Source organism: Chionomys nivalis, chromosome 3, assembly GCF_950005125.1.
Source record: "Chionomys nivalis chromosome 3, mChiNiv1.1, whole genome shotgun sequence".
Lineage (NCBI taxonomy): Eukaryota > Metazoa > Chordata > Mammalia > Rodentia > Cricetidae > Chionomys > Chionomys nivalis.
The window spans coordinates 123,937,475-123,951,052 of NC_080088.1; the positions used below are offsets into that span (position 1 = coordinate 123,937,475).

Below are 13,578 nucleotides of genomic sequence, written 5' to 3' on the forward strand. Positions count from 1 at the left end.
ACTGCTGTGGGAGGGGCTTATGAGGCTCCCAGCCCGTAAGGGTTAAATGTAGGTAGTTATATATTGCGTTTTCTTCTGTGGCATAACTTCTTGTAATCGTCCCCTGCTCTTCTAAATAGCTCTATTTAAACTTGTTGGCTTACCAACCTATAGTCCCTTAGAGATGTGCTCATGTGATGGGACCCAGGGCATAAGCTTCCTAGCTGTGCATGGGAGCAACATAGCATGATGCACTCACTCTAGATGCAGCATTGAATCCCAGGGCCTAAACCTATTCCCCTTGGAGCCCAGGACCTCGCCGCTAATGCTTCTACACCTTCCCACTCCCTTGCCCAGCTGGCCACCACTTCCTCCTCTCTGCTTCTAGACTCTGGCATCAGCAGAGTCCACGTGTGACTGGAAAGTGTGGTCTATATCTTCTGCTGTTTATTTTATTATCCTGATTATTTAGACTATTATTATTTTCTTTTGAATAAGGCACTCCGGGTTCTTCCACACTGGAAGAGGCAGCAGGGTTTTCCTCTTTATTTAATGTGTTTGATAGGTCACTAATTGCATTAGTTTTAGCCACTTTTTTATTTCCTGACTTAGTCTTGGTCTCCTGTCCCTCAATGAGATGACCTCTTGATGGGGCAGTTCAGGAAGCGGCTGGATGCCCCGGGCAAGAGACATGTGGACCTGAAGGCAGCAGAGGGTGCCAGGAAAGGCCCTGTCCTAATTCATATTTGGATCCTGATGTAAAAGAATGTGGCTTTGGGGTTTAGATCAGGCCATCCTGGGTCAGTGTGCTGCAGGTCTGGCCTCAGTAACACAGTAACTCAGTAACTGTGAGGATAGTGTTCAGGGACCTGCTTTGGTACTGAGAAGCCTCCTATCAAATAATTTCTAGCCAGAAACTTGGTAATTGAACAATTTTCTTTTCTTTTTCTTTTTTTCTTTTCCTTTTTTCTTTTCTTTTCTTTTTTGTCAAAGTGACAACAGACTTCAATGTAAACCGGTATGAACAGGGAGGTCATTGCCACCCAAGAGGGGAAGAGCTAGAGTGTAGCTTTAGGTACAGCTCCACTCAGGTACCTTTGGTGATGTCACAGAAAGTCCAGACTCTGCCTCTCCATATTACAGTGCCCAGCTCTATGGGCAGACTCTGTTCTTGCATGTTCTTTCCTATCCAAGTCAGAAAGGCCGAGGGACTACTGGGCCTCACAGCCTACCAATTTCAAGCCAACAGAAGGGAAAGACCCCCAGTTCAGTATGCACTCACCCTCTCCAATTGGGCCTTGCTGTGTCTCCTATCACACATCACCACCAAGCCCTCAGTACAGCCATCCTGTGCTGTCTATTACATATGACTGCCATGCCTTCAATACAGTCAGCCTATATGCTACCCATGATGATCCAATCCAGAGCTGCAGTGAACCAGTCTGAGGAGTCTAGGACATGGGTGGTCCTCACACAGACACCAGAGAGAGGAAAGCTCAGGGAAGGCAAGTAGCTAGCATGCTGTGCTGATGGCCTGTCTCCTTCCCCCATCCACTCCTGGGTCCTGGCCAGGTCACGAGGGTCCCACTGGACACTACTCTGTGATTGGGGACTATATCCTGTTGTCTGGGGACAAGCTGGAGCCTCCGTGTGTGAAGCCCTCCTTCCTGTTACGATCCAGCAGCCCAAGATGCAGATTTGAGTCCGAGGTGAGTCCCACCTAGCCGGCTCCAGAGTGTATCTGGGAGGATGTCTATGCCCCGCCCCTCCATCCTTCCATGCCCTCTTCCTTCATTTCCGTTAATTTTCTACATCCATCCCTAGTGAACCACCATGTGTCAGGAAGTAGGGACCTACAGCTTACAGGCCAAGGTCCTGGATATTATGGGGGGAATACATATGGTGGGAGGACAAGCACTCCATCAGTATCTGGACAACCAAGTCCTGGTGAGGGTTCTGCAGACAGCAGAACTGGCTGTGTGGGCAGGGAGGGGCTGTGAGCCAGGAAGGTTGGCCATTGGTGTTACTGTATGCCCGAGAAGCCAGGTGTTTGGTTGAGGAGAGCTGGGAGGTGGTGGGGGTAGGGATAGGTGTGACTTTGGTCGCTTGTAAAGCACTAATCTCTGTGTAAGCCACACAGGGTGGTGCTGGAGAGCTCCCAGGAAGGAGCTGCATGGCCTAATCATCATCATGAAGGACTACTCTGCCTTCCATACACAGAAGGGGTGGGAGGGGAACTTTCTTTCCCTAGGACACTGGGACTCAGTCTCCCTCTTATCTGAGACTGAGTCAAGTGTCCTTATCTCAGAGGCATGTGGCCTCCCAGGAAACGCTACCATGCTCCTGGGATTATTGCAGTGTAGGGACTCTGGTGGCCGTCTCCTATGTCCTGCAGACCCTGAGACTGCAGGGCGAAAGAGGGAAATGAGAGGTGTTTAGGTGGAGGCTCTACTTCAGCCCCACCTCTCTCTCTCCAGACCCTGTCCCTGAGAAAGCCCACCAAGCAGAGGCTCCTCCCCCTGAGACACTCAAGACCACACATGCAGGATATTTTTTTTAAATTGATTTCTATCGATCTCTACATTTTTCTCTACTCCCCTCCCTGCCACCCCCTCCCCTTCAACCCTCTCCCAAGGTCCCCATGCTCCCAATTTACTCAGGAGATCTTGTCTTTTTCGACTTCCCATGTAGATTAGCTCTCTCTTGAATTTTGCAGGCAAATGGATGGAGCTAGAAAACATCATTTTGAGTGAGGTAACCCAGACCCAGAAAGACAATTATCACATGTACTAACTCATAAGTGGTTTTTAAACATAAAGCAAAGAAAACCAGCCCACAAATCACAATCCCAGAGAACCTGAACACCTACAGGATATTTGAGACCTGGCTCATAGCCCTGCCACGTGATTTCTCTCCTATTTTCTTACCCTGAGAATCACCCAGGAACTGCTTTGCTCAGATTAAATTCAGTCTCATTAATTTGGCTGGATTTGGCTTATTGCCTCAGTGGAGAATCCCACAGCTGGGGATTTTCAAAACACTTATCCAGAAGATCCCTACTTTTTCCTTTCTTGTGGATCTCCATGTTTTATCGAATGCCCCTGGAGATGACAAATGGGGTCTTCCATAGCAACAGCCCTCTGAAAGCAGAAGGTGTGGTCACCTCTGTCTTCCACAAGCTACTTGGTATGACATTCTGGTGTCTTAGGCTACAGCATTGGGCGGGGGGCACCCAAGTCCCTGCTGATGTTCAAGCTAGGATTCCAGCAAGGTCTATGGAGGTGATTCCCATTACATGAGAGTTTCACAGACTGGGCTACTTTCCTAGTGAAGCCCAGTAGGACTACAGGCAGATTTCCTGAATGCCCAGGGAAGGAGTTGTATCACTGTGTGTGTGTGTGTGTGTGTGTGTGACATGTAGCCTTTAGTATCACCAAGTGTAAACCACAATCACTCCTCACAAATGGACAATGACTGGAACTCTAACAACTCCAAGCAAAGCAGCTCGGGGAAGGTGCACCTGTGTTTTGCCCGCTACAGGTAGGGATGTGATGCCACACCTCCACCCCGAGTGCTGGGGCAGAAGAAGCAGGTGAGAGGCAGGGAGTGCACAGGTTGAGATCACACTTTATTCTTCGGGGCTGCCGTGATTCGGTGTCTCAAGCTGAGCTCCCAGGAGCTTGCTCCCTCGCAGCTCCAGAGGTCAGCAGCTGAATTAAGGTACCCTATGGCCATGGCCCAGGCAGACTCTGACCGAGGGTCTTGGATCCTTCTCATGTTCTGGTGGCCCCAGGGCTCTTGGTTTATTGCTGTATCTCTCTAGGCTCTGTCTCCCCCTTCCCATGGACACCTCTTCTACGTGTGTTCCCATGTCTCAGGCATCAATGTCCACCCTGGCCAGTGTGATATCCTCTCACCTGGGTGATACATGTAGGAACTTCTTGGCAAATGAGGCCACATTCATAGAGGTCAGAGGCTGAGACTTATGGCAGATATTTATAGGGGACACAACAAGTGTCAAACAGAATGTCACAGGGGAGACCATGTCCAGAGCCTCCTCCACTGATGCCTCCAATTACCCCTCTACTCTCTTGCCCAAATCCCAGGCATCATATCTTAGAAGTCTTCAGTAGAACATACCATTGATCAAGCAAATGCAGTTTTTAGAATGTCTTTCCTTGTGCAAGTGTTCAAAGATATGTTATAAGGACATTAGCCAGGACACTGAATGCATTGTTAGTCAGGAGGTAGAAGCAGGGTCTACATCTGACTTTAGAAAAACAGTTCCATAAAGTTTGGTGACTTCAACAGTGGGCTACTATACTTAAACTAAAAAGGCAATGGCAGACTTGGTGGGATAGAAATATGAAATCCTACATAGTAAGGTGAAAAAACATGGTAAGTAGTATGTGCAGTGCTGTTCTACCTCAGTTAGCTAATCTTTGTTTAAAGGCAACATAATTGGACTGGAGAGATGACTGCTCAGCTGTCAAGAGCACTGAATGCCCTCCCTGCAGACACAGGTTCAGTTCCAAGTAACCACATAAGGCAGCTCACAATCGCCTGTAACTCAAGTTCAAAGGGATCCAGTGCCCTCTTCTGGCTCCCACAGATACTGAACACACATGTGCACATATACACACCCAGACACCTACACATAAAGAAATAAATCACAAAGAACAAAAGCAACAGCCTTCACTCTGTTCATAGTAGCTCACTAATTTGGAAATGTGTAGTTCAGGTGAAAGAGACACATGGGAGCAAGATGTCTGGACAAGATGTCCTCAGATTCAAAGAGCTCTTGTGGCTTCAGAATTACCTTTAACCATTGGTGTGAGCCAGGCAGAGGATGCTGGAGAGGAGACATGGGATCTCACTAAGTGAGCTGTGACACCATTTGACATGTAACAGGTATAAGGAACCATATACTGGAGACCATGGCCAGGGCCACTAACATGCAAACTGCTTCTTCCCGCAGCTACAACCCCTTTGATGGGCCCAATGAGAACCCGGAAGCCGAGCTGCCTCTCACGGCAGGAAAGTACCTCTACGTCTATGGAGACATGGATGAGGATGGATTCTATGAAGGTCTGTGAATGTGCTGCGGTTGGTGGGCACTGACTTGTTCCAGGCAGAAGACCAGCCTGCCCGAACCCTGGGAGATGTGCCGGGTTCCCTCATGCTCCTGGCTGCTTGCTCTCTGTTCTGTCCCTCCCAATCCCCAGAGGTCCCAGTCTCCCTCTGTGATGATTGCCAGGAGAGTGGAGCTGGTTTTCTGAGTGTTAATGGCAGTAGATGGCTGGCACTTGGGAGCCCTGAGTGTTCATCTTGGCAGAGCTCCTGGGCAGCTGTGGGCTGACACTGACGCTGATAGATGCTTTGCTGTCACCTTTCATTATCCATGGGGAACAGGTCGACATTCAACCTCAAGGATGCTTGAGGCCCTTTTAAAATCGTGAGGTGTTTGCACATAGCCTGGGTACCTTCTGCGCACTGGGACTCCTACCTAGATGGCTTCTAACACACACTATGAAAATCCCTACCAACAACAATCAGACTGTAGACTCTGTACATGTTCTATACAGATAAACCTATTGTTTTAATTTTTAATTTTACATACCAACCACAGTTTCCCCTCCCTTATCTCCTCCAGTTCCCTCCACACACCTCCTTTATACCCCCACCATCCACTCTCAGAAAGCATAAGGCCTCACATGGAAGTCAACAATGCCTGTCATACCAAGTTGAGGCAGGGCCAGCTTCTCTCTCCTATATCAAGGTTGAGCAAGGCAACCCACCATAGGGAATAGGTTCCAAAAATCTGGCTCATGTAACAGGGACAGATCCTGGTCTCACTGTTAGGGGTCTCACAAACAGACCAAACTACACATTGTCACCCACATGCAGAGGGCCTAGGTCGGTCTCATGCAGGCTCCCTGGCTGTAGGTCTAGACTCCATGAGCTCCCATGAGCTCAGGTCAGCTGTCTCTGTGGGTTTCCCCATCATGATCTTGACCCCAATCTTATTTATTGTTAAAAAACCTTTTCCATATTCTGAGGACAGAGGATTAGTGAATACTAAGGGCCACTGTGTTCCCCAAAGTGCCCATCTTTGTCCTCTGTGGTGCAGTCATGACGTGACCTCACTGAGTGTGATTTTCCCATTCTCAGAGGCCTCGAGACTCTTGTTAGCTCAGGAGCCCAGCCTCATACCCTGACACCCCCTTCCCATCCTACTCACCTCTAGAATCTGCAGAAAGGACCTGGACTCTGTCTACCCAGAAGGCCTCAGTTTCATTGCCTTTTCGCCTGACAATGGTGCTATTGCCCACAATCAGCTTTCTGGTTTTATTTTATTCTTATTTTATGTATATGGATGTTTGGTCTGCATGTATGTCTGTGCACCACATGTGTGTAGTGCCTGTGGAGACCTGAAGAGGACATCAGATCCCCTGAAACTAGAATTGCAGGTGGTTTTGAGTCATGGTGTGGGTGTTATTCTTAAAACGTTCTCCGAGGCGGGCTGGCGGGGCCTGCCAGGTGACAAGCAGCTACAGTTTCCCACCAGTGGGAGGGCATGTGCCGTGCTGCCGGTGGTGGCAGGTAACAGACACATAAACACAAAGATAGGCATAAAGCATTTTATTGAGGGAGAGAGGCAGAGAGAGAGAGAGAGAGGAGATAGAGAAGAGATAAAGGAAAGAGAGAGAGACAGAGAGAACGTGTGCACATGCCAAGGAAGCAAAAGAGGGAAGGGGCAAGATGGCGGCGGGCAGGTCAGAGGTAATGGGAGTGGGCGTGGCTTGTCCCTTAAAGGGACCGGAAAGCACAACAGTGGGTGCTAGGAATCGAGCCCAGGTCCTCTGGATGAGCAGCTCATGCTCTTCAGCATCGAGCCATCTCTCCAGACCCTGCTTTCTGATTCTAGATGGGAGTTGTCTATCCCCTGGCCCTTCTGCTATGTGGGAAAGCCTGTCTTGTTCTGGTCTTCTGAGTGGAAGGGACTTTTGTTGAACTAGTCTTCTCTTGTGTGAGCTTGTGTTGCTTCTCAGTATATGGGAGCTCCAGAACTCACTTTCTGGATGCCCACTTATAGGAGGTTGCATTGCTGCTGTGACATTATAAGCTGAGGCCAAGTCAGTGGACAACCCTCTCCCTGGCTGTGCAGCCCCAGCAGATCTCACCTTAGGGTCAACAGCATGCCCAGTGCGACTGCCAGATGACCTGGTTGAAGTCCTTGAAACTTTCCCATCATGCATTATGCCCACTAAAAGGTTCCAAGAGCCTCACTCAAATGGGTTCCAGACTCAGGTTTTGATAGGCTGTATTACAGTGGGACTTGCTTCTATTCTCTGTGGCTCAATCTTTTCCATTGCAGAACAGCGATAGCTCTCACTTTTCTGTCTGGAAGATGGATTGACTGCTAGGAAGTGCTTGTAATATAGGCTTGTACATGACTATAGCTCAGTAAATGTTAGATACTGTCATCATCATCCCCACCATCATAAATACCCTTATCACCTCCATCTCCAGTACCACCACCATCATGCTCCTCATCAACATCACCACTATCATAATCACCATTGTCACCATGACCATTATTATCACCACCATCATCATTACCACCAGTATCCTTCTCATCATTGCCAGCACCACCATTATCATCATCAGCAATATTACCATATCACCATCACTACCGTATTATTAGTATTACCACCACCACAACCATCCTCACCACCACCAACACTATTATTATTATCATTATTATTACCAATATCATTACCATCATTACTTCCACGTACCAGACTGTCTTTGGTGCCAAGGATTGCCAATGGTATTCACAGCATACACAGGGGAAATCCCACATCACCTGATTATCTCTGACACTTTGACAACCAATTCAGTGTTTTTAATCTCACATCAGGTGGATAATAGGTGCTCTGATGATTTACCCAGCAGGGAGCTGGGTAAATAGACCCCTATTCACACCATCGATCATATGATCAAAAACAAAAGACATTTGTTCATCTCCCAAAGCCATGGATTTGACATGATTGTTTATCCTGACATTTATTGACTGTGTGCTGGGGTTTTCCCAGTGCTGGGCATTCAGTCAACATGAGCTTTTAATCCCTATTGAACAGCTTCCCTTCTACCAGAGCGTGCTTGGTGTGTACACGCAGATTCTCATAGCTCTGGCTGAGGAAATCAAACTTGGTGATGGATGGGGTTATTGCAGACAGAGGGTATGGAGGGGCTAAGCATGTGACTGCCTGAGATGCTTTGCTGTGCCAGTGCTGTGGGGCCCAGGGCCCTGGGGGATGGTGAGTGATATCTGTTCTTGTATCCAACAGGGAAGCTGTTGGATGGGCAGAGGGGCTTGGTGCCCTCCAACTTTGTGGATTTTATCCAAGACAATGAGTCACGACTGGCTGGTACTCTGGGGAGTGAGCAGGACCAGAACTTTCTCAATCATTCTGGCATCAGCCTGGAGCGTGAGAGTATCCTTCACCTTCACTCCCCAACTCAAGTGGACTCGGGCGTCACCGACAGTGGTGGGGGGACTCTGGACATGAGCATCGATGACATCGGAGAAGACATTGTGCCTTACCCTAGGAAAATTACCCTTATCAAACAGCTTGCCAAAAGTGTCATCGTGGGCTGGGAGCCCCCCGCTGTACCACCCGGCTGGGGCACCGTGAGCAGTTATAACGTGCTGGTAGACAAGGAGACACGCATGAGCCTCGCCCTAGGTAGGAGAACCAAGGCATTGATCGAAAAACTTAACACAGCCGCCTGCACCTACCGCATCTCCATGCAGTGCGTCATGAGCCGGGGCAACTCGGACGAGCTACAGTGCACGCTGCTGGTGGGCAAGGATGTAGTCGTAGCGCCATCCCAGCTACGTGTGGACAACATCACACAGATCTCTACTCAGCTCTCCTGGCTGCCTACCAACAGCAACTACAGCCATGTCATCTTCCTCAACGAGGAGGAACTGGACATCTTGAAGGCCACCAGGTACAAGTATCAGTTCTTCAACCTCAGGCCTAATATGGCTTACAAGGTGAAGGTCTTGGCCCAGCCCCACCAGATGCCCTGGCAGCTGCCCCTGGAGCAGAGGGAGAAGAAGGAGGCCTGTGTGGAGTTCTCCACACTGCCTGCAGGTGAGCCATATCCTCGGGGGGGTTCTGTAATGAAAGGATGCCAGCGCACACCCTGCACGGGTAGGGAAAGGCAAGAGGAGGTGACCATAGGAGTCTGTGTTATCCTTGAAAACCTTCAGATCCCCATGGGAAGTTCAGAGCATGGGTACCTGCTCATGGGTTTAGAGTTGGCTCTTGGCTAGCATCTGGGGATGTGTCCTTTGCATCTGAGGATGTGTCCTTAGCACTTGATCTGTCAGGGGCTGTCCTGTAATAGACAGGAGGGCAACAGGGCCACCTCTGGGACTGGAAAGCCACATCTGACACCTCATACCTCCTCTGATAACACAAGGGAGATCATGAGTGTAAGAGCCCATGCTTCTACTGCTGTCCTCTCTTGGTTTTGATTATAAATGAATACTGATGAACGGTACAAAAAAATGAAGCTGTCTGCTGATGCCACCACAGGGCAAAACTGACTCCTCTGCCTTCTTGGCTGTAACTTGGAGATAGTGTACTCCCTCTCGTCCTCTCCAGTACTCTAGGGGACAGGGCACATCAGACGTCTGGAGGTCTCCTGGTATAGACAGGACCCTGTGCCCTTACATTAATGAGTTGTCACTTCGGTGTCCTGGAGTGTTTGTGATATTGGTGGCTGCTATGTGCATCCTAGTAGGTTTCTAAGCTGAGGCAGCCCACACAAGTGGAGGGCACACACTTGCGTATATACACTCAAGGTGTTTGTATGTCCGAGAGAAGAATAAAAGGCTGGATGGTGTCTGCCAGCCCAGTGTGACCATCCTCAGGAAGAAGATGAGAAAGAAACCAAAGTATGCCATAAAAACTTGGTCACACCCATGTACAGGTCCCTGGTTAAGGGAAGATGTAAAGAAGTGACCATTGACCCTGTCACCATGGGTCTATTTATGCAGCCTGCCTAGGAGGGATGTTCTGGAATTGAGGGTGAAATAGGTTCCAAGTAAAGGGAGAACTTGGTGAGAGAAGGCATTGTCCCTGCTAGTGTCTTCCCATGCAACTACAATGGGTCCTTTAGTTGCAACAGAGTTCTGATCTAGAAGGTGCACCCACACACTGAGACAATGGGGATGATCTATCGGGAACTCACCAAGGCCAGCTGGACTGGGTCTAAAAAGCATGGGATAAAATCGGACTCGCTGAACATAGCGGACAATGAGGACTACTGAAAACTCAAGAACAATGGCAATGGGTGTTTGATCCTACTGCACATACTGGCTTTGTGGGAGCCTAGGCAGTTTGGATGCTCACCTTACTAGACCTGGATGGAGGTGGGTGGTCCTTGGATTTCCCGCAGGGCAGGGAACCCTGATTGCTCTTAGGGCTGACGAGGGAGGGGGACTTGACTGGGGGAGGGAAATGGGAGGCGGTGGCGGGGAGGAGGCAGAAATCTTTAATAAGGAAATAAATTTTTAAAAAACAGAAAGAATAGAATCGCCATTGGTTCATGATTCCTGCTGGCCACCATTGCCTTGTTGCTGGCTTTTGACTCTGATGAAGAAAACTGTAGAATTGTTTCTTGTTGGCCATTGGTCACAGGAACCCTAACTAGTTACACATAACTCTAGTTAGGTTTAACTGTCAACTTGACACAGTCTAGACTCATATGGGAGGAGAGCCTTGAGGAGATGCTTAGACCACATTGGTCTGTGGGCTTGTCTGTGGGAGATTGTCTTGGTTGTTAATTGGTATAAGAGGACCCAGCCCACTGCAGGAGGTACCATTCCCTAGGTGGGTAGCCATAGGCTGTGTAAGAGAGTTAGTTGAATATGAGCCAGAGAACCAGCCAGTAATCAGTGTTCCTCTGTGCTCTGTGACTTCTGCATCAAGTTCCTGCTTGAGTTCCTGCCATGAAGTCCCTCAGTGATGGGACAAGACCTAGAAGTATAAGCCAAATAAACCTGTTCCTTATCCAAGTTGGTCTTTTTCGTCAGTGTCTATCACAACCACAGAAAGGAAGGTAGAACACTGCTCTTCATCGGAGTTTGACACTTCCTTTCTATCCCCAGTGTTCCCAGAATTTTATCAAGATTAAATTAAATTTTCTTTTTTTTATTTTTTATTAATTAATTTATTTAATTATTAAAGATTTCTGCCTCTTCCCCGCCACCACCTCCCATTTTTCCCTCCTCCCCCAATCAAGTCTTCCTCCCTCCTCAGCCCAAAGAGCAAGCAGGTTTCCCTGCCCTGTGGGAGGTCGAATGACCACCCACCTCCATCCAGGTCTATTAAGGTGAGCATCCAAACTACCTGGGCCCCCACAAAGCCATTACATGCAATAGGATCAAGAACCCATTGCCATTGTTCTTCAGTTCTCAGTAGTCCTCATTGTCCGTTATGTTCAGCGAGACCGGTTTTATCCCATGCTTTTTCAGACCCCGGCCAGCTGGCCTTGGTGAGTTCCCGATAGAACATCCCCATTGCCTCAGTGTGTGGGTGCACCCCTCGCGGTCCTGAGTTCCTTGCTCGTGCTCTCTCTCCTTCTGCTCCTCCTTTGGATCGTGAGACTTCAGTCCAGTGCTCCAATGTTGGTCTCTGTCTCTGTCTTCTTTCATCGCCTAATGAAGGTTAATATTCAGGAGGATGCTTATATGTTTTCTTTGGGTTCACCTTCTTATTTAGCTTCTCTAGAATCACGAATTATAGTCTCAATGTCCTTTATTTATGGCTAGAAACCAAATATGAGTGAGTACATCCCATGTTCCTCTTTTTGGGTCTGGCTTAACTCACTCAGGATAGTGTTTTCTATTTCCGTCCATTTGTATGCAAAATTCAAGAAGTCATTGTTTTTTACTGCTGAGTAGTACTTTAGTATGTATATATTCCATACTTTCTTCATCCATTCTTCCATTGAAGGGCATCTAGGTTGTTTCCAGGTTCTGGCTATTACAAACAATGCTGCTATGAACATAGTTGAGCATATACTTTTGTTGTATGTTAGGGCATCTCTTGGGTATATTCCCAATAGTGGTATTGCTGGATCGAGAGGTAGGTTGAACCCGACTTTCCTGAGAAACCGCCACACTGCTTTCCAGAGTGGTTGCACAAGTTTGCATTCCCACCAGCAGTGGATGAGAGTGCCCCTTTCTCCACAACCTCTCCAACAAAGGCTATCATTGGTGTTTTTGATTTTAGCCATTCTGACAGGTGTAAGATGGTATCTTAATGTTGTCTTGATTTGCATTTCCCTGATTGCTAAGGAAGTTGAGCACAATCTTAAGTGTCTTTTGGCCATTTGAACTTCTTCTGTTGAAAAGTCTCTGTTCAGCTCAGTGCCCCATTTTATAATTGGATTGATTAACCTTTTACGGTCTAATTTCTTGAGTTCTTTATATATTTTGGATATCAGACCTTTGTCAGTTGCGGGGTTGGTGAAGATCCTCTCCCAGTCAGTGGGTTGCCTTTCTGTCTTAGTGACAGTGTCCTTTGCTTTACAGAAGCTTCTCAGTCTCAGGAGGTCCCATTTATTCAATGATGTCCTTAGTGTTTGTGCTGCTGGGGTTATACGTAGGAAGTGTTCTCCTGTGCCCATGTGTTGTAGAGTACTTCCCACTTTCTCTTCTATCAGGTTCAGTGTGTTTGGACTGATATTGAGGTCTTTAATCCATTTGGACTTGAGTTTTGTGCATGGTGATAGATATGGATCTATTTTCATTCTTCTACGGATCGACATCCAGTTTTGCCAGCACAATTTGTTGAAGATGCTCTCTTTTTTTCCATTGTATACTTTTAGCTCCTTTGTCGAAAATCAGGTGTTCATAGGTTTGTGGGCTAAAGTCAGGGTCTTCTATTCGACTCCATTGGTCGACTTCTCTGTTTTTATGCCAGTACCAAGCTGTTTTCAATACTGTAGCTCTGTAATAGAGTTTGAAGTCAGGGATGGTAATGCCTCCAGACGATCCTTTATTGTATAAGATTGTTTTGGCTATCCTGGGTTTTTTGTTTTTCCATATAAAGTTGATTATTGTCTTCTCCAGATCTGTGAAGAATTTTGATGGGATTTTGATGGGGATTGCATTGAATCTATAGATTGCTTTTAGTAGAATTGCCATTTTTACTATGTTGATCCTCCCAATCCAAGAGCAAGGGAGGTCCTTCCATTTTCTGGTGTCCTCTTCAATTTCTTTCTTCAAAGACTTAAAGTTCTTGCCAAATAGATCTTTCACTTCCTTGGTCAGAGTTACCCCAAGATATTTTATGCTATTTCTGGCTATCATGAAAGGTGATGCTTCTCTGAATTCCCTCTCTGCTTCCTTATCCTTAGTGTATAGGAAGGCAACTGATTTTTTGGAGTTGATTTTGTAACCTGCCACATTACCAAAGGTGTTTATCAGCTGTAGGAGTTCTTTGGTAGAGTTTTTGGGGTCACTTATGTATACTATCATCATATCATCTGCAAATAATGAAAGCTTAACTT

At 47.5% G+C, this 13,578-nt stretch overlaps 1 protein-coding gene across 1 annotated transcript in view; it reads left to right on the top strand.

The window, feature by feature from the left end:
- The window catches only part of LOC130871431 (RIMS-binding protein 2-like), an 81,012-nt gene that overhangs the window by 25,030 nt on the left and 42,404 nt on the right, over positions 1–13,578 (top strand). The window contains 4 exon segments of the mRNA XM_057764766.1: positions 1,552–1,686; positions 3,441–3,519; positions 4,958–5,067; positions 8,334–9,146. Of these exon segments, the coding sequence (XP_057620749.1) occupies positions 1,552–1,686; positions 3,441–3,519; positions 4,958–5,067; positions 8,334–9,146 (1,137 nt within the window).